Source organism: Callorhinus ursinus, unplaced genomic scaffold, assembly GCF_003265705.2.
Source record: "Callorhinus ursinus isolate GAN/ISIS: 27379988/994484 unplaced genomic scaffold, GSC_fseal_2.0 scaffold10, whole genome shotgun sequence".
In the NCBI taxonomy this organism is placed as follows: domain Eukaryota; kingdom Metazoa; phylum Chordata; class Mammalia; order Carnivora; family Otariidae; genus Callorhinus; species Callorhinus ursinus.
Genome location: NW_027397072.1, coordinates 66,739,606 through 66,761,094, shown reverse-complemented (window position 1 = coordinate 66,761,094; position 21,489 = coordinate 66,739,606). Strand labels below are relative to the sequence as shown.

The window sequence follows — 21,489 nt, the reverse complement described above, 5'->3', positions numbered from 1 at the left end:
TGAACTGTTCTCTGAGAAAATTTAACTACTAATATTTAAACCTTTGGAAATTTGGATATTAGACATGCCTAGGATTTAGGTCACTTTGCAAAGCGTAATGATTCTTAAAGGGGCATGATTCTTAAAACATTATTTAAATATTTATTTATATCTATAATAAATATTTATTAACATCTTAATAATAATATATACTATGTATATAAATTACACGTTTAAATTTGTCAGTATATTAATATTAATATATATTAATTTATTATATTATTGATAATTTATATACTATATATATCCCAAATGAGATTGTGAATTAGTGGTTATTCCATTCCTATTCAAATATGACCTGTCTCATTTTGCAACATTTGAAAACAAACTTCTTGCAAAAATTCATCCTTTTCTAAATGAAACCGAGTGAAGGCTGCCCCTTATGTAACACTGAGAATTTTATTGAGGTCCAGGATACATACTGTGTAGGCAGAAAGAAGCATTGTTTTCAGAGTTAGATTGCTCTGGAGTTACACTGCTCCTACCACCTGCCCATTTTACTTTATAATTGTTTTTGAGCACCTGCTTTGTCTTGAGCACGATGCTGGTGCTGCTGGTATAAAAATGAACAGATCAGAGAGGATCCTGACCCTTGTGGAGCTTAGGGTGTGTGTGTGTGTGTGTGTGTGCGCGCGTGTGCGTGCCTCATTCATTTCCTATAGTATTGCTTGTCATTGCAGTTTTACATATTTCCTTCATTTGCACTATTCCAGGTAGTAGAGAGATGCACTTTCATTTGCAGAGAATTTTGGCACTGGGCTGCTCTAGAAGGAAAAGTCATCTTTCCAAATAGAAAGCACATTATTGTTTCTCTGTTGTTTGGGCACACATGATACTGACTTATGAAATGTCACAAACAATAACAATGAAATGCCAAACTCACTGAAATTCAGGATCAGCATTTTGGCAGCAGTACCATTACGCCTATATTGTAATGTAATTTAAAACTATCTGGAAATAAGAGTAAGACCAAAATAGTTATTTGTGGTGACTTAGAAACCCCACATTGGCCATCAGATCATAGTGTTAAGTCTGCGTTGAGTTAATGATTTCAATTTTGCTTCTCTCCAAAAGGAGAACAAAACCAAGTTTGGCCTTTAACTGCTAATGAGGATAGCCATACATTTAGTAGAAATTATTAAATTTTTTTGTTTGATTCAAGTTAGGTTATTTGGAGACTTATAGATAGACATTGGAAGAGCTAATCTTTCTCTTTTCAAAATAAAGCTAGTCTAAACAAATTTTAGGGCTTGCAGATACATATTTAGAATCTAAATGGTATCATAGGCAAGCAAAGAAAAGAAATAAGGTACTTTGTTTAAAAATGTAACGTACAAATAATAAAAGAATAAATTTTTATTCAGTATATTAAGAATTTTCCTTTCATTTAAGGCACTCAAATAATAATCTGTTTATAATTCTATTGTTTTACTGTGCAGTTTACCCTATAAAGTGGAGGGAGGTCAGAGAGATGCCTTGTTTCCTCCCTACGTTATACTCCTCCTTGTTGTAGAAATCTGTTCTTGGTCATTGTGTACTATGTTATTAAGCCATAGTGATGGAAGATTCTTTTTAATAGATTGCTCTAAAAGAAAATGAATTCTGGTCAGTGTATTGTTTGCTAGTGAAATATTTTAAAATAATTAATTTCCTTTATAATAAGGGTTAATTTTGCTCCTCCAAAGAGTAGAGCCTGGCTTAACATGCCCATGTTAAAAAGGAAAATTTGTCCCTAGAACTTTGTTCATAAAACGAATCAGCCTTCTAGGGGCATCTTTCACCTGTGTAGGAAAGAAGTTATTTCTGAATATTGGGAATGAAGGTGTCTTAGTCCCTTTGGGCTGTTATGACAAAATACCATAGATAAACAACAAATATTTATTTCTCATGGTTGTGGAGCCTGGAAGGTCCAAGATCAGGGTGCTCGCAGATTTGGTGTCTGGTGAGGTTGAGTGTAGACATTACTTTAAAAAATATATTAATTAATAAAGTAGGGCTAATAATATTACCTATCTCAAAGGGTTTCTGGGAAGGAATGTATGAAAAAGCAAGTAAAGCCACTATACCCACATAAAGTAAGCCAGCATGAAAATTAAACTATTTTAAATGCAATTAGCATTTTCTTTGATTGTTAGACTTATCAGCTTTCTGTATTTTAAAGATTAGATTGAGTTCTTGTGGCTCAGGATTCAGAGGTGACAAAGATACTATAGATATTGGGCTCATAGCTGTGTGACATGATCCAGTTGTTTAATTCTTTGGCCCCAGTTTCCCCATTTCATTAATTAAGGTAGAAAGCAAGTTGGTTAAAACATCAAATATGGCCCTAATCCTAATCAATGTAAATGGATTATGTTTGCCCACAAAATGACAGAAAAACTTGGATTAGATTTAAAAAATAAAAGACATAACTAAAACCTATAACAAAATAGAAGGCGAAATAGTAGAATGGAAAAAAATATACCAGGCATATATTATTATCAATAAACGAGTTCATGTGTGAATAGGGAGAAAATAGGCTATTTCAATGTTAGCCCACCGAGAAGATAAAATAGTTATAATTTGTATGTATCCAGGGAATTATAAGGAAAATTTGATAAATCCACACTCAGAGTGGGAGATTTTAACCTATTCTGTCATTGATAAACAGACAAAAGTTAGCACAGAGTATTTGAGGACCACCTTTGTTAACAACGGTTAATTATTAAACAGGTCTCTGAGCATACTTCCTCTCAGAATGGTCTAATTCTATGAATTTTGGCTAGTTTGGACAGCTGTGTCATGCTTTTTGTATAGTTCATGTGTTTCTGTAAAGCTGCAAGTCAACTGGTAATTTTAAAAAAGTGAATGATACTGGGGCGCCTGGCTGGCTCAGTCAGTAGAGCATGTGACTCTTGGTTGATCTCAGGATCATGAGTTCAAGCCCCATTTAGGTCATAGAGCTTACTTAAAAAAAAAAAAAAGTGAATGAAACTTTTATAAAAGACTGGGTGCATGACTTTGTTAGTTGTCACACTAGAAGTTATCATTTATGTCTTGGTTTTGTGAGTAGAGAACTCTGAATATTTAAGATGGAATCTTGGGCCTTATTGTGAAACTAGCTCTGTGAACCTGAATAACAACATGTTAGCTGGGTTTATCCATCCCTGTGGTTTCTTGCAGATATTCCTCTTCGTTGGCCATTTTATTCATGCTGCAGAATGCCTCAGTGGGCACATTGCAAATACCGTGTGACTCAAGTCTTACTTTTTGGAGACAGAATAGTTGAGAGGATTGAGGCAGATCTCTCCTGGGTCTGTTCCTGGAAATTGTCAGACCCCACAGCTTGATCCCTTCAGAGTCCCTGAGCAGAATTTTTTTTTTTAGAGATAGCACACCAGCAGTCCAGTGTATGCTTTTTCAAGTCTTTTATGAGTAAAGTGAGAGGGTTTTTAGTGTTTGCAGAACATTTGGGTCTGTGGCTTCTGCCAAAATAGTTAGCATATGGTTTTCTTCCTCAAAAAGGATTGGCAAATGTTAGTTACCTTTTTCATTTTAATTTAATTTATTAGAGCCTTTACTTAAAATTGGGTATTAAGGAGGTGTGTGTTTGTGTGTGGGGGGTGTGTGTGTGTGTGTATTTAGTGCCAGTGAAAATCCCATTTTCTTCTCATTTTTTTACTTTCTGAAATCTGAATAGTTCAAACAAAAAGTAAATTCTTTTGATGGGTTAAAACTAAATTAAAAAGGGAAACCTAAGTGTTAATATGTACATGGAGAAGTACCTTATTAAATCTATGTTCACGTTTAAAATTGTGACTAGTCTAAAATTGTGACTTCCTTGAAAGCAGGGTGTCCAGGAGATCTGTGTAGCTCCAGTGAGCGTGTGTTTTGGCCTTTGTGCCTGATGGAGTTAGTACCAGAGTGGCAGCTTGAATTGACATTGTCCCCGTGCCCTCACCTTTCTGACCTCTACCTACCAGTCTCCCCCCCCCCCCCCCACCCAGGCATAAATAAATAATCAGGAAGCATTTAATGTTTCTGAGCACCCCACCAGGAGTTGAGAAGATATAAGAACAATATGATGGGAACATGACCTCGAGAGCCTATGGCCTCGTGACAATAAGTAAATAGAAGTTTAGTACTTATGAAACAGTCTTATAATGCTAAGAGATAGGTCAGTGGTGTATAAGGTCTGGGAGGGGGAGGACATATTGAGGATTCTCTAAGGTTGTCTTAATTCAGACCAGGAGGTAGTGGTGGTAACTGATAAGAGGTAGTTACAGTAAGGTGATACCTAAGCTAGGATTTGTGGGTAGAGGAAAAAGCTGTTTCCCGGTTGTTTGGAGGTAAATCAAGAGCCTGACTTTTTTCCTTCAGGAGCTACAAGAGCTTAGGACAGGAATATTGAGACCACACTGGAGAGCTGGTCAGAGTCCCCTCATGAAGCCCTTTTGCTTCAAAGGTTTCTGGGCATTTTTCTGAAGGCTTGGGCCTCAGTGGGTTTTAGTCACAGGAATGAAATGATTGGACTTACATTTGGGAAAGGTCCCTCTGGTGGCAATGAAAATTGGAGGTGAGTTGCTGGAAAAAGAAAAAACTGTTTCGGGGCGCCTGGGTGGCTCTGCTGGTTAAGCGGCTCAGGTCATGATCCTGGTGTCCCTGGATCGAGTCCTTCGTCGGGCTCCCTGCTCAGCAGTGAGTCTCCTTCTCCCTCTGACCCTCCCCCCTCTTGTGCTCTCTTTCTCATTCTCTCTCTCTCTCTCTCAAATAAAATCTTTAAGAAAAAAAACTGTTGCTTGAGCTAACTGCTGATTGTCAGGAGGTACAAGCAGCCTTGGGGGCTGAAGATGGAAGGAGAGGGAGAGGTGAGGGAAGACTACAAGGTGTCTCGCTGAGGTAACTGGGAGAAAGGAGAGTGCCGTTCAGTGAGGGAGTGACGGAAAGGAGATGGCGTCTGGAGGGAGAAATTATGGGTTTATTTTTAGACACGGACCTGATGATCCTTAGGACCCTGCACTTAGCTGTCCAGGCAGCGGCTATCAGCATAGGGGAGGAGCCAAAGATTGGGGATGGGTAACATCACCCAGGGAGATTTTATACAGAAACAGAAAAGGGCAGTGGAAGGAAACTTGGAGATAACGATAAAGAATAAAAAAACCTGTGCATTTGTCTAATACCTGTGTCACATGGAAAACAGATTTGGCATCTTGGGAAGTAAGCAGATAAGATATTTTCCCTCTGGACTTTGCCAGGTATTGATATATGGAATTTTAGTCAAAAAAGAGGTGAACTAATAGAACACTACTGAAACTTGGAATGATAATGTTCTGGCTTTTTTCTTGGTGGTTATGACCTTGTAGTGTAGCACATGCAAGAGCTGGCGGAACCTATTTGTCTTCTGGGTCTAGGGTAATCATTTCCTGATCTGTTTCTGTTTTGGTCTGCCAGTTGAAGAAATAAAATGATTGTCTTCTTATCGAAGTATAAAATGATGAGCATTTGGAATTTTTTTGTATCTTTTGGAAAATTCCAGTTTATAGGATGTAGGGTTAGAGAAGAGTATTTGGTGGAGGGGTCTTGGACTTACATATTCCTTGTTTTTACACACACACACACACACACACACACACACACACACACACACAGACTTAGGGCAGGGAAGGTAGGTATGCGTTTTTAACCATCTTCCCAAAACCTAGACACAAAAACACGGGTATTATTCATATAGCACCCAGGATATTATTGATTTTTATTCATTCAGGGATTATTTAATGACTTCCTGCCATGGTGATCAAGTCAGTCAGAATCTGGGCCCTCACTGAGCCCGTTGGGGCCAATGAGAGCCGTTCTCTGGGAGAGGAGATTGTCTTGTTTCATGCCAACCTTATATAGTCCTCTCATGCTTTCCAAATGGCGGACCCACCAGGCAGAGTTCTAAGATGGCCGGCTCTCCACTCTTCTCTCCTCCTAATCTCCCCTCAGCCATTTAAGAAGCACAGATTACCTTACTGGCTGTGGGGACACATGGCTGATAGCACCTTGGGAAAATCTAGCCCTCTGTAGATAACCTACTGGAGACACCTCCATGTGAGATATAAACTTCCCTCTCAGCTGGCGCTTGTTGAAGTAGATTGGGGGTAATGGTGTTTATAGTGTGCTGGGCTTTTTGGAATCCCCATGCTCTGGGCACACTGATTCATTTCTTTCCTTGACTCTGACTTTTCCTTTACCCTTAGGTTACTCCATTGTTGCTATTGAATACCTAGAAGCACACTTTCACCGTGGCCCTGGTGGGGGTTGGGATGTTTTGCTTTGACATTGCCCTGGGGGAACAAAAAAGATCCCATTATAAAAAATCAGCTGTTTGATAAGGATATTATCTTAGGACAGATGGAGCATTTTGAAGAAAAATGATCCTGATATCCAAGTTCTTAGACACTCAAGTGAAACAACTGAATAAAAAGAATAACTGATAGCATTGATATTTCTTTTGTACACAGACTTTTGCTTCCCACTTTCCTCTTTAAGGAAGAATGGTGTTGTTACAGAACAAACACCATTAAAGAATTTTTAGGACAAAATATGCTTAGGTGGTTTGAACGACTTATTTAAAGGTTAGGGAAAGGATTAGCACTTGCTTGTTGAGAAATCTGTGGGAAGCAGTCACTGACCTGGGGATAAGTCAGTGGTAGGAAGAGGGACACATAGGGGAAATGGTGAGAGTTGGGCTCACTTAGGAGTCAGGTGTGGAGGGAGTTGGAGCCCCAGTTGGCGGCTGCCTTGGAGATCCTAGGGTGGCTTGTTCTCATTGGTCAGCAGGTGGCACCAAATAGCCAACACGGATCCCGAGAGGTATGTAGTGTTCAGATTTCACCTTGGGTTGGGTTTAAATTGCACTTTCTCTACTTTGAGAAATTTGGAATTCATAAGCACCTTCACATTCTTTTTTTTTTTTCTCCCTGTAGAGATGGCATCCTCCAAGGCTGAATTTTATGTAAGTCTTTGGTATTGACATAGTTATGAAAATTAACCACCTCCAAGGTCAAATGGTACATGACACGATCGACTTTTCTTTTTTTGAAGGGGGTTATGACTTGGTGTTAAAAGTGACAAACACTAAGATCAATATAACATACTTATTGGTTTAGGTTTCTCTCATTTTTTTGTGTGTTTTTATGAAATCTGGTATATACATTGCTAATGTAGGTGTTAAAATTAATCTACTGATAAGTCTATATTGCTGGGATTGATTATGTCTACATGATTGGTATCCAGGATTTTACTCCTATCCAAATGCTTGTGTTTGAGCCATGGTGGGTGATTATATGGGTCATTGACTTCTTCATTCCTCCAACAAGCTATCCTGCTTCTCAACATAAAGGCTTTCCTTTGCCTGGAAATGCTATTTCTCTTGATCTGGGCGTGACCTGTTCCTTTTTGGCATTGAGATCTCACTTTAAATACTGACTCAGAGAGGCCTTCCCTGACCACTAGATCTGAAATATGAAATAGTCTCAATCTCTCTCTCTCTTTCTTAAATTGAGATATATTTGATGTATAACGTTGTGTAAGTTTAAGGAAATCAACATGTTGATTTGATATATTTCTGTGTTGCAATACGATCACTACTGTAGCATTAGCTAACGGGTCTGTCACATCACGTAATTAGCATTTCTTTCTTTTTTTTTTTTTTGGTGGTGTGAACAGTAAGATCTAGTCTCTTAGCAGCTTTGAGGTTTATAATACAGTGTGGTCGATCACAACTCTATTGCCTCCGCTTTTTTATTTTCTTTCAACTATTTTGCCTTTTCTTGTGCGCTTTTTGTCCGGCTCCTCCTCCTCAGCTTCCCTGGAGCTGAGTGCTTCTCTTGTTTACTGTTATCCCTAGCATCTGAAACAGTGCTGAGCACAGAGTAAGTCCTCAGTACATTCCGGTTCAGGGGATGCATCATAGCTGTACTGAAGAGGGAAGAAGCTATATTTAAAGCTAAATGTATTCTCATAATTCTCTGAGGGCATTTTGATAAAGTGAAGATAGAAGTGGACCAAAAGTTGAGGCCTAGGTTCTTGTTTCTTATTTGTTCCTGTAAAATACTGTGCCCTGGGTTGGTCCCTGAGAACTGGGTCTTGGTCATAGGATTTGTAAATAATAGCAATTTAAATAATTGCAGTCGTTCCTTATGAAGCCTCTACTGTGTACTGGAACTGTCCTTGGTGACTTACATTTACTAACTCATTTGATCTTAGGCATCTGTTTTCTAATAGGAAAATGAGATATTTAGGTGAAACAACCTGTTCTCTTATATAACATTTTCTGAATTTCCAGGAGAAGCTAAAAGGTTATAGTTTATGGTGGTACAGAGTAGAAATAAATGAGTTCATTCAGAAGCCCCAAGTAGGTATTCATCCAGCTCCCATAAAACTTTAAAATTGCAAAGCTTAAACTTTACAAAGAGGGAAGAAACCCACCCTGGGCTGGGTGTCTGTCATTTCATTCAGTCCTTCCCACAACATGGAGACTATCTTTCCTTTCTGATGGTTGGGGAAGCTGCAGCTCAGAGATGTTAAGTACCCTGGCCCACGTCATACACCTGTTCGGAGGCAGTACTGACGTTCAGAATCATCTCCGATTGACCCCGGAAGTCTGTTCTTGACTTGCAGGAGTTGTCTCATCTTCTACTCACCTCTAACCCAGCAGGTTTCTTAGGAACGCGGCGTGCTCTAGACATCTAAATCGGGTCTTCTTTCCCTCTGTCACAGGACTCTAAGAAGGAGCTGATGTGGAGGAGCAGCTGAGACAGTTCAGGATGACGACCACAGTAGCCACAGACTACGACAACATTGAGATCCAGCAGCAGTACAGCGATGTCAACAACCGCTGGGACGTGGATGACTGGGACAATGAGAACAGCTCTGCGAGGCTCTTCGAGCGCTCCCGCATCAAGGCTCTGGCAGGTGCGTCTCCTCCTGCCCCGCTACAGAGGCCCAGCAGCCCTTAGGGCTCCTTTTAAAATCACCCACCCTGTCTTCCCCTACAAGAAGGTCAGCTCCCCTCTCCATCAATATGTGCCAGGAGGGCAAGCTGACCGTTGCATGAGATAGCCAGGTCCATATTTGGAGAGCCGTCCATCCTAAGGCCAAAATGATTGAGTGATTTTTGGAGCTGCTCTAGGTTTGTAAGAATTCTTTGACTCATCTTACGTTTCAAAATAATGCAGCCTACTGGACTATATACAGAAAAATATACACATTAGCCTGTGTGCTTAGTTCCTGTGATATCTTAGTTGATCTGACTTGTTACAGTAGTAGAGTACTTACTTTGGGTGACCAGGGGTAGTTAGTATCACATGCAAGGGTTTTAGATGTAAAAAAGCAATAGCTTAATCTGGTAAGGGCATGTTTAATGCTATAACAGGTCAGTTTGCTATTGACTCATTAAAATTAGCATAAACACATCCTTCCTTTGTGATTTCTCACTCTCTTGTTGCTGTTGAATGCTTAGAACACGCTTTCACCCTCGCCCTAGTTGGGGTGGGTAGTTCTTGCCCTGAAATTGCCCTGAAAATCCAGAAAGGGTTCCATCATGATGAAAACTCAGCAATACTGAATATATGTAAACCAGAGATCAAAGTGGAGTCCATTTAAGGTCTTGCATCTATACTTTGAGATTTCAAATCAAATGGTTTCCAAATGAGGAAAGTGGGTTAATGATTTTTTTTTTTCTTAATGTCTTTGATTATCACCCATAAATTGTAGCTGTGTTAGCTGGGTAAGTTTACTGTTAATTGTTCATATAGCTGACTTTTCTTGTTACCTTTACGGTGTCATCTGATTATGATGCATGTATCATTCAGAGTTCTCTTGATTGTAAGCAAAAGGAAACCTAACCTAAAGTGGTTTAACCAACTGAGCCACCCAGGCACCCTAACCTAAAGTGGTTTAAATGATAAAGAGAATGTATTGGTCACATTGAAGACAAATTTGGCCTTTAAGCAAGACTTACTCCTGGGCTTAAATAGTGTGACCAGGGCCCAGTTTCTTTCTCTACATTTTGTGGCCTTGTAGTTCCAAGATAGCTGCCCCAGATATGTCTGTAAGGATATCCAGGAGAAAAGAGCACCCCTGCTGCCCCAGTACTTCTACCATGGCCCTCAGAGCAGTCTCACTGGCCTGATTGATCCTGCCTTGGGCCAGAGGCGTCCCTCACAATCTCTCTCCAAGTAGAGTCAGAGAAGAGGATATGCTGATTGACATCAGCTAATCCTGACACGCTCTGGAGTGAGGAGGGGGGGTTGTGGGGTAAGGTAGGGAGGGGTCAGTCTCATCTGAACAGCTTGGCTAGAAAATTTGGAATATAACAGGAAGGAGGAAGAGGGAAGTGGATACTGGGGTGCAGCCAACTAAATGCTATAGGAAAATTCTCCAGTTGCCTTAGGATAAATTGTCTCTTGAGTGGTGGTGATTTAATGATCTTTCTTGAGCTTCCCTGATTTGAGGGCATAAATGAATGATTAACCAGGTAGTCACTCTAGAAATGAAGATTTTCTAGCTTACTCATTAACATGGAACCTTATGGAAACCTTGATCCTGGCTAGTGCCAGTGGATCGATTTGTACTTTAATCTGTTACCTCTTTTTCTTGAATCTTCATTTAGTCTTTAGATCAGTATGATATTGGTGGCCAGTTACCTTTGATCATGAGTCATTTACTTTCTGGTTCTAGGCTACTATGTATTACCTCCCTTGTATGGAAAATTGTACCTGCAGTTGTAGAGTAGTTCCTTGCTCTTTGTATCTGATCTTTCCTGCAGTTCCAGGGGAGATCCGCAGCTGGCTTTAGTATCGATCAGTTGTCCTAACACTTCGTCTAGGGTGGCTTTCCCTCTCTGTTATCTAGGTCCCTGAGCTACTGTAGTTATGATAGTAATAGTAAGCATTTAACATGGTGATTGTGTGCAGGCGCTGTTCTAAATGCATTGTATATATAAACAGTTAATCCCATAACAACCATATACGAGAGACATTACTATTATCTACAGTGTATAGATGAGGAAACTGACACATAGATTAAGTAGCTTGCCCAAGGTCACACTGCTGTTAAGTGGCTAAGGCAGACTGGCTCCCAAGTGTATACTTCCCTATTTTTCTATATTCAGTAAAATATAAAATGATTCAAAGCTCATTGGTATAGAATATCGATAATGGGTAACTGAAACATGTTTTAAAAAAAGATCTTTAAAAGGCTCAGGAATAAATCTTGTGGTTTAGAAGAAGCCATTTGATTGGAGGAAATTTTCTTGTTATCTGACTTCCTATTCTGTGGGACCAAAAAATCTCTGAGTTCTTTAAGAATCTTATATGCTGAAAACAAGAGCAACAGAATTAAAAAAAAAAAAGAGAGAACAGTTTAGCAGTGTCTGAATCCTTCTAGAATGTGAGCATGCATCATAATTGCCTGGTCATCTTGTTAATTGCCGGGCCCACCCACAGAGTTTCTTATTCAGTAAGTCTAGGATAGGGCTTGATAATATGCATTTCTTTTTTTTTTTGAAGAAGGAATTTGTTTATTGAGGGTAAGGGTGCAAGCAATATAAAAATCAAAAGCTTATCTGACTTTTCTTTCTCTGCTTCTCAAATGGGGGTTGGATTTTATTTGTACATTTTCTGAGGGTCCCGATCTGCTCATGGAATCCTTTATACAGGGGGAAGCTGTGGGATAGATTCCTAGAGATCCTTCGGGAGAACTCTCATTGGGTGGGCGGGAGTGTTGCTCACGTTGCCTACTTCTTTCCCTTCTGCTTCATGTGTATTACAAAATAGTCATTGCATGCGATGGTGAGCCCAGCAATTAGCGAGAAGCAGCTCTGGAAGCCCACTTTGCCGTCTTGGCACTGGTCCAGGTCCTTCATTATTTTGTCCACGGCCAGAGGGTCTTTTTGATTTTCCAAAAATCCAGGGAACTCCTTTTCCATGAGTACTCTCAGGTCCTCCTTTGTTAAGTAGCCTTTATCCCCAGCAAACTTGTGAAACGTGAACATCATGGTTTCCATGGCATGTTCCATTTGAGATGGCATTTTGGTGAGGTCTGTTGAAACCTTGGCCCGAGGCGCGGCTGGGACGATTTGCTGGCTGGGACGCACGGCCAGTGAGTGGATAATATGCATTTCTAACAGGTTTCTGGGTGATGCTAATGTAGCTGGTCTGGGGAATCACATTTCAAGACTGGTGTGGAGTCTTGGTGGTTGACCGGTCTATTTCCCTGAGTGTCTGAGACCATTACATCTAGACCCAGCTAAAATCTAGTAAGGATTAAAGTATCAAACTCAACAGAGTTATGTTAAAGGCACACTTTAATGTGGGAGTGGTGTGGAAGGCTGGCATCTCATTTTGAGAAAAGAGAAATATCTTACTGTCTCTTACAGGGAAGTAATATAGTGATAGATCCAGCGTGAGGGAATGCTATTGTAGGGTTTCTGTTACAAATGCATGTTCTTAAAGTGGGAAATCTTGGCTAGCGCAGTGGAAATGTACATAGCAAGTTACCTGTCCCTCTTAAGTGCTCTACATGTTGAGTCTTCTCTAGACTCCAATCTGAATTGTGAGGTGATCTATAAAAGACATTACTGCAGGAATTCATCTTTTTACAGCACATCTTTTTTTTTTTTAAAGATTTTATTTATTTATTTGACAGAGACACAGCAAGAGATGGAACACAGCAGGGGGAGTGGGAGAGGGAGAAGCAGGCTTCCTGCTGCTGAGCAGGGAGCCTGATGTGGGGCTTGATCCCAGGACCCTGGGATCATGACCTGAGCCAAAGGCAGACGCTTAACAACTGATCCACCCAGGCGCCCCACAGCACATCTTGTATTGACAGTGTAAACACCACCTTGGATTGTGTCCTTTACTAAGTGGCTTTAAATGTTTGTATGTCGGGGCGCCTGGGTGGCTCAGTCAGTTAAATGTCTGTCTTCAGCTCAGGTCATGATCCCAGGGTCCTAGGATCGAGTCCCCCATCGGACTCCCTGCTCAGCGGGGAGTCTGCTTCTCCCTTTCCCTCTGCCTGATGCTCTGCCCGCTTGTGTGCTCTCTCTCTGTGTCAAATAAATAAATAAAATCTTTAAAAAAAAAAAATGTTTGCATCTGAGGAAATAAGGTGAAGTAAACTACTTGCTACTAATTTTTACCCAGTTGACAGACATTTTCTATTACTAGGATGCTATGTATATATGTTTTGTATATAGGTAACATATATTATGTATATGTATATATTCTTCCTTGAGTTGTAAAAACTGTTTTTAATTTCAGTTTTACTTGCCTTCATCCTCTTTTTGCTTTTAACTTTGTGGTATAATAAGAGATAAATTTTGTTTTTGTCCTCAGTCCTGGCACAGAACTCCCTAAAACCCTTGGAATTTGTTGTCTTTTGTTATTCATGAAAAGCCTTCTTTCTCACACCTGGATTTGTGCTGGTGGAGGTGACTTAGGGTGAGGCCTTTAGATAGTGTTAGAATGGGGCTGGTCGGGCGCCTGGGTGGCTCAGATGGTTAAGCGACTGCCTTCGGCTCAGGTCATGGTCCTGGAGTCCCGGGATCGAGTCCCGCATCGGGCTCCCTGCTCAGCGGGGAGCCTGCTTCTCCCTCTGACCCACTTCCCTCTCTTGCTCTCTATCTCTCATTCTCTCTCTCTCAAATAAATAAATAAAATCTTTAAAAAAAAAAAAAAAAAGAATGGGGCTGGTCACTGAAATGACCAAATAATGAGAAGGTGGGAACTTTGAGCCTACCTTCTGGGAAAGAGGGGGGCCTAGAGATTGAGTTTAATCTCAATGATTGATTTAATCAAGCATGTCTACATATTAAAACTTCCCTAAAAACCCCTAAATGACAGTATTTGGAGAGCTTCTGGGTTGGGGAACACATTAGTGTGTTGGAAGGGTGGTGGGTCCTAAGAGGCCACGAAAGTTCTGCACCCTCCTGCACCACACCTTGCCTATACACCTCTTCCATTTGGCTGTTCCTGAGTTGTATCCTTTATAATAAACCAGCAAACATAAGTAAAGTTTTTTTCCTGAATTCTGTGAGTCGTCCTAGTAAATTTTTGAACCTGAGGGGTTTGTTCATGAACTTATTGCTGATCAGTCAGAAGTATGGTGGCCTGGGACTTGAGACTGTCATCTGGAAGTGGAGGCAGTCTTGGGGTGACAGATCCCTTCAGCTGGGGGATCTGCCCTCACTCCAGGCAGTTAGTGTCAGAAGTGAATTGCATTCTGGCACACCCATTTGGTGTAAGATGTTTCACAGGGGAGATGCCTTCTCTGGTATAATGTGGAACACATCCATGTTTTATTTTATTTTTTTTTAAGATTTTATTTATTTGCCAGAGAGAGAGAGAGAGAGCGCACACAAGCAGGGAGGAGCAGCAGGCAGAGGGAGAAGCAGGCTCCCTGATGTGGGACTCGATCCCCATGACCTGGGCCGAAGGCAGACGCTTAACCGACTGAGCCAGCCAGGCATCCCCATATCCATGTTTTAAAAACGTAGGAATCAGGCCTGTGGTCACTTGTCAAGTGCCAGTTTATCATCACGAAGATGGCAGAGTCTGGAGTTGGGTCGCTTCCATTGCCCAGGGAGCTTTGAATCTTTCCATTCTCCTTAAGACTTTTTTGCTTGAAAATTAGTCTGATTCACCTCGCAGTCACTCATCACCAGCCCTCCCGGTCTTTAGTATCCGAAACATCAGAGGAAAACACAAGTTGGAGGCATAGGGAAGTGAACTCTGCTGTCTTCATAATCTGCCTAAGGAATCTGCCGGTGGGGACAGAAGCAGCTGCTTTTTCTCACAGTAGAGAAAAGCTTCATCTGAAAGTTTCCTCCCTCACACAAGTTGGGTGTGAGGGGGGGGTCTCTCAAATCATTAGCTTGCAAAAGGTCAAGACTTAGAAATGCTTTAGAAACTAATTCGAATTAAGATGGATTGTTGCCCCATGTTCACAAATTTTATATATACGAGGCTGGGGAGATTTATACTTATGCCTAAATTGTGTACTCCCACGTATAATTTAGAAGGAAGATGAGGAAAGCCTTGGTGCATCATGTTGTGTAGCAGAGAGATCGTACCATGCCGATTCAGCCTTAAGGCAGAGTGCTGTGAAGTGACTTTTATGCATTCTGTAAATGATTTCCCGCATCCCATGATGGCATACCCACATTCCTGACCTCTGACCAAATTGCCCCAGCAGTGTGGAACATGTGGTGGTGAAGAAAGTGATTCAAAATAAGTGGGGCTTTTTGCAAAGCAGCATTTTATTTGAAATAAAAATGTAAAACTTAATCTTTTAAAGAAATGTAAAAGGTAAATGTTTTCTTTTTACAAGCGATAAGTGTTTTTTATGGTTGGAGGTTATATTTTGTACAATCAACACAAATCCTTTAAAAAGTACAACATTGCACTTGAAAATATTGATAAAGTTGGGGCGCCTGGGTGGCTCAGTCGGTTGAGCTTCCTACTCTTGGATTTCAGCTCGGGTCATAATCTCAGGGTCATGAGATTGAGGCCCCCTCCTCCATGGGGCTCCGCGCTGGGTGTGGAGCCTGCTTAAGATTCTCTTTCTCCCTTTCCCTCTGTTTCTCCTCCCCCACACCCCCAGCACACACTCTTTCTCTCTCAAAAAAAAAAAAAGATAATGTAATTAGAATTAATCTTTGTATCAACACTCATAAACAGTGAATTTTAAAAATTGGGAGGATATACACCAAAATAGTGTTTATTTCTGAGTGACTTTCCTTTTTACTTAACTGAATTTTTTTCCTGAAGTAAAATCTGAACTATTTTGTAATGAGGAAAACAAAGCATAAAAACATCTTAACATCTAATATCACATTTAGAAGTTTTAATTTTCCCCCCAAAATCATGACATAGAAAAGTGGTAGGAAAAAGCCTGTGTATAAATAAGTATTGAAAAAAGAAATTAAAAATGAAATTCCTTTGGGAGATGTCACTCATCAACATTTATGAGCTAAAATTATGCATAAGAGCCTTTCTGCTAAACTATGGACTTAGCAAAAGGAATTGACCTTGAGCTTACATGGTTAGTGCAGACAGAATCAAGGACAGCTGATAGCCATAGAAAAATGAGCTGAAGGCATCTAATTGTATCCTTTACATCACATCCATAAAGTATATGTTATTAGTTATTATATGTATAGGCCAGACTCTCTTTAAACATAGTCATTTGAATGACCAAGAATTTTGGTGGAGCATTTTAATCAGCTAAACCGCTGATATGCTTTAAATATTTAGAGCAGTATTGCCTAAAAGAAATGTAATACCAACCACGTATGATTTTTAACTTTCTAAGTAAGATATTTCAGTTAATCAAATCATCCAAAATATTATATCAATGTGCAATCAGTATAAGAAATTAGATAGTTTACATTTTTTTTCTACTAAGTCTTTGAAATCCAATATATATTTTACTAGCCACATTTCTTATGGTCAGTAGTCACGTGTGGCCGATGGCTACTGATTTGGATGATGCAACTGGAGTGCCTTCACAGGGACACTTTTATTGGCTAAAACCTTATAGATCCTGCCAAACAAATGTGAGCTTTAAAATACCATCAAGTATTTAGTCTAGGGTATATTTGTAAAGCAGTAAGTAGTTGGCCACTTGGCTAAATGTGAATTTAAATTCTGATCAGGAATAATGTATCAGTTGAATCGTTATTGTAAAAATGAATACTTCTCCTTTTTGTGCTTTCCAGTACAACTTTTCAGTGGATGCAAGGTAGCAACAGTTAGATCCTGCAACACATCTGCACTCTGCTCTTTCAGCTGAAAATTTGGCACTGCTCTCAAGCACTGTTTTTGGATGCAGAAGACTGAACAGCACACTTGTTTAAAAATGCATAATTCAAGAGCCCCCATAAGTTGAGATTCACTAATGGAGGAGGGAGCCCAGTAGTCCACATTTTTAATGCATATGATACACTTTGAGAAACACTTTCCTGGGACATGGCCTTAGTATTCTCACTTATATTTGTATCTTCTTACCTCTGAGTATTTCTCCCCAAAGTGAAAATCAACTTTTTATCTCTTCTTTAAAATAGTAGTCTGCTCTTTCTCCCAGTAAGTAGGTCACAGTTTATATTTTGATATCTCGACACCTAAGAAGCCTTCATGTTCCGCCCAAACTGAGTATAGGGCTGTCTCCTGGCAGGAAGAGCACATTCTTTCTCTAATCCCAGGCCTCATTCCAGCCGCTGTGTGGGTGGATCCTCCTGGTCCCAATGGTGATTGAGACCACCCCAACCCCTACCACTGTTGAGGCCTTATCATTTGTAATCTCCAGGAGGGCAGAACATTTCTCTGGGCCTAAATTAGAGTGCACATTAAAATTAGTAGGGAAACTTGAAAAGTATATCCTAAAGAAAATTCTGCAGTGATAGATAAAAAAAATTCAGGTACAGGGTTTCTTCAGGCGGAAAAGAGCTGGATTCTGTACACTGAGAATTAGAGCAGAACTTGCCATCACTTTCTCCCAAGTGACTGCAAATTTCAAGCTATCATTAAAGTTATGTACTTTGATTGTTTACTTAATTCCAGAATAGATAGACCTGCACTTGGACAGAGGAAAACCTACTTTTAAAACCTTAAAAGATTTTTAAGTTTACCTTTTTCTAGAGATATCTTAATGTCTTTTCTACCTACAATCATGAGGTTTTAATGAGATGGTTTAGATATTGGCTTTATATTTTTTGTGGTTTCCTATAATATGATGGCTTTACTTAGAAACCTTCCAGGTTTAGACTGTTAATTCACAATCCACTGCTCCTGCCAAAATGAATAAAAAAAAAATATATATAAAATATATACAAATATATGATATATAGAATGAATAATATTATAATATGAATAATATATATGAATAAAATATATATACAAATATATATGTATAACATATAGACATATAAAATATTTGACTTCTTTCTAGTGAGAGTTCAAAGCCAGCGTGCTATTGGATATATAAAGAGATCTGTAAAACTTGGTCTAGAATTGTCTCATTGGGAAGATAAAACCTGTTTACGTGAAACATGAACTAAACTTGTATGCAAGTTGCACTTGTATGCAAGTGCCAGCAAGGTGGTATAGGCAGTTAGTGCTCTAGTAATTTAGAGGCAAGTGGTGATCACGAGGGAGAACGGCAGTCATTTGAAGAGGATGGATGGAGTTGTGTGAAGATCATTGGAACTTGGGGAGCAACGGGGCCTTGAACCTGGGCACGGCTGCTTTGTTTCCACCGCCGCAAAACCGAAGAGGCCAGGCTGCAGATCCCTGAGGACCCCTCTCATTAAAATAGAAAGTCTCCTTTTGGCTTCTCAAGCTTGGACTCATTCCTCTAAAATTAATCGAGAGCTTTTCTTATTTGCACACCCACCTGCCCTGTTCGGATGGAACACTTCTCTGGCCCAAGGGAAAGGCTTTCTCGTATGAGGGAATGTGTTTTTATAGTCAGGATTAACAGGGCTTTAACAGCTATCCATTATTTTCCTCATCCACTCTTGAAGCTGTTTCCCTAAATTTTTGCATTATTTAGGATTATTTGAGAGAGAGGCATGGTCCTTAGTGCACAGTAAATATACCACCCATTATTTGTGAAATCTGAATCTGAAAGAGCATTTCATCCCAAAGAGGTTCATGGAAACTATGGAGGAGAAAGTCTGCTTAGGTCATTACGTGTCATTCCAGGTTATACCTTCAATTTATTCAGTGTGTACACACGGCTTCAGTCGTTTCCTGACCAGAGGAATGCAGGAATGGTTTCTTTCTTGTTTGGGTACAGTTCTGTCAGGTTTTCTTTCCCTCCCTTTCCTGTGACTGCTAGAGATGACCCCTCCCCACTCTGGAAATCAGCTTGGGTTCCTGCTGCTGTCCCTCATACCCTTCACATTCTGTGCTCCCCTTAGCAGCACTGACATCCGGGAGTGTCTGAGGTGAATGGTCCCGGCGGGAGCACGGCCTCCGCTTCCTCTCTTTCACTACACCGCTTAACCACCACCATTCCCCCGTCCTAACCCAGCCCTGTCTTCTAGAGCCCCATTCTCATTTCTCAGCCACCTGGCAGGACTGCCCTTGATCCTCACCCCCTTAGTCCTCTCTTCCTCCACCCTTAGCCTTTGCCCGACCTCCTTTTCCCACCCCACCAGAATACTTGTCCTTAAGTTAGCCTCTTACTTTTAAGGAATTCCAATCACCATTTCTATGAGAAAATCCCATACATTTTATGGTTAATTTGTGAATGAACTTGTTAGGGAGTATAACCTATTTCTTGTTGGGGACTGCCTGGGTAAGCAAGAGGAAAAACAAAATTTTTCTCTTCTCCTAGGCTTTTCCTGGCTCTCTCTGCCAATGTGCCCCATTCCCATCTGTCTGACTCTTAAAATATCAGCTTTATTGAGATATAATTTACATATCATAAAATTTGCCTCTGTCAAGTATACACTTCAGTGGTTTTTCATCTACTCACAGGGCTGTGCAACAGTCACCACTAATTCCAGAACACTGTTATCACCCCAGAAAGAAATCCCATACACATTAGCAGTCACTTCCCATTTTCCCACTCCCCCTCGCTCCAGGCAACCACTACTCTACTTTCTGACTATGGATTTGCTTATTCTGGGCATTTTATATAAAGGGAATCAAGCACTATGTGGCCTTTCGTGACTGGGTTTCTTTTACTTAAAATATTTTCAGGGTTCATCTATGTTACAACATGCATCAGTACCTCATTTCTCCCTCAGCTCTCTTATATAAATAATTGTGGTAGAACGTGAGAAAGAACAGGAAAATTCTATGAAAGCTACCAACATCATAATACTTTTTTTATCTGGCAGTTCCTGGAAACAGATGGCAGATCCATTGTAGGTATCTGAAAGTACTGTGGACTTAGGAAGTTTTTCCATTTCGTTGTTCGGTGTCTCATGTGGTCATTATTTGTTGCCTTTATTAAATTCACTTACATAGTTTAACTCCTTCGCCAGTTTCTACTAAAGTAGACCTGTGAACATGTACCGTCATAGGAAGATAGAGAAAGTACAATTTACATACAGGACATTTGTAAAGTCCTCTACACTTTAAAAATAAAACATGTCACATGATAAGAAAAAACAAAGTGTCAAAAAAGTAGGTTTTATATTAATGCAGTTCAGAGAGCTAAGGACATTTAACTACCATCTTCAGTGATACCATTCAATTTAGTTTTCTGATTTGTAGAGGGATTGATGCCTAGATGTTAGTTTCTTAAATTACATTTTGATTTTTGACACCAAGTTGATAAGAGAAGATGGTTTTGGTTATTACACTGTATATTTGTCAGTTTTGACATGCTCCCATTAAATACTAATCCACTAGGAGGGATCTGGGCAACAAGGTAACAAGCATTTGGTCTGTGTCTGCTCTTTGGCTTCTCCCAGAAGAATCCTGCATTCAAAGTTATTTTTGGTTAGTTCTTTCTGGTTGTCAGGAACAGAAATCCACTTGAATTATCTGAATAAAAAAGGCTGTGTCTTTGGTGGAGTAAGGGAGGCGTTGGGGGAGGGCTAGTGCAAAATGGCAGGCTGACGAGACCTAGAAATCCATCAGTGACTGCGGCCACTGTGGGGCTGGAGACATGCTTCATCTTTCACATGGGCTGTGTGCCTCCTTCACTGGGGCCTGTGCATAGTAATAGTATCTGCCCCCTCCTAACTCAGCTCACACATGGCTTTGGTGTACTTAGTTCCAGCTCTACCTCTTGCCAATCTTTTCTCTTTGGACCGCATTGCCAGAGGACTCGCTAAATATCCTGGTTTTCTCTAGTTCACATCTCTATGAGGTTGAATACAGAGATGGGGCTCGGATTGGCCCACATGATCTTTTTATTCCAGGCTGTGACCACCTGGATACTTAGAAATGATAACGTACGTACACACATTTAATCATTTACTTATTTACATTTTAAATAAACTCCACACCCAGCGTGGGACTCAGACTCACCACCCTGAGATCTAGAGTCATATGCTCTATAGACTGAGCCAGCCAGGGACCCCTACAAATGATTATTTTTAGAAGAGGTATCCACAGGGTGCCTGAGTGGCTCATTCGGCTGAGTGTCTAACTCTTTTTTTTTTTTTTAAGGTTTTATTTATTCATTTGACAGAAACAGAGATAGCGAGAGCAGGAACACAAGCAGCAGGAGTGGCAGAGGGAGAAGCAGGCTTCCCCCCAAGGAGGGAGCCCGTTGTGGGACTCGATCCCAGGACCCTGGAATCATGACCTGAGCCAAAGGCAGACGCTTAGCGACTGAGCCACCCAGGCGCCCGAGTGTCTAACTCTTGATTTCAGCTTGGGTCATGATCTTGGGGTCATGGGATTGAGCCTTGTGTCAGGCTCTGTGCTGGCCATGGAGCCTGCTTAGGATTTTCTCTCTCCC

General features: G+C 40.5%; 1 protein-coding gene and 1 pseudogene across 3 annotated transcripts in view; one reads left to right on the top strand and one right to left on the bottom strand.

The window, feature by feature from the left end:
- Positions 1-21,489, top strand: part of SPTBN1 (spectrin beta, non-erythrocytic 1) — a 192,708-nt gene that overhangs the window by 42,775 nt on the left and 128,444 nt on the right. For all 3 annotated transcript variants that reach the window (XM_025868837.2, XM_073897698.1, XM_073897699.1), the window contains exon 2: positions 8,782-8,976. In XM_025868837.2, coding sequence (XP_025724622.1) covers positions 8,829-8,976 — 148 coding nt within the window. In that variant the 5' untranslated portion in view covers positions 8,782-8,828. The remainder of the gene's footprint in view (positions 1-8,781; positions 8,977-21,489) is intronic.
- Positions 11,562-12,199, bottom strand: LOC112821579 (protein S100-A10 pseudogene; annotated as a pseudogene).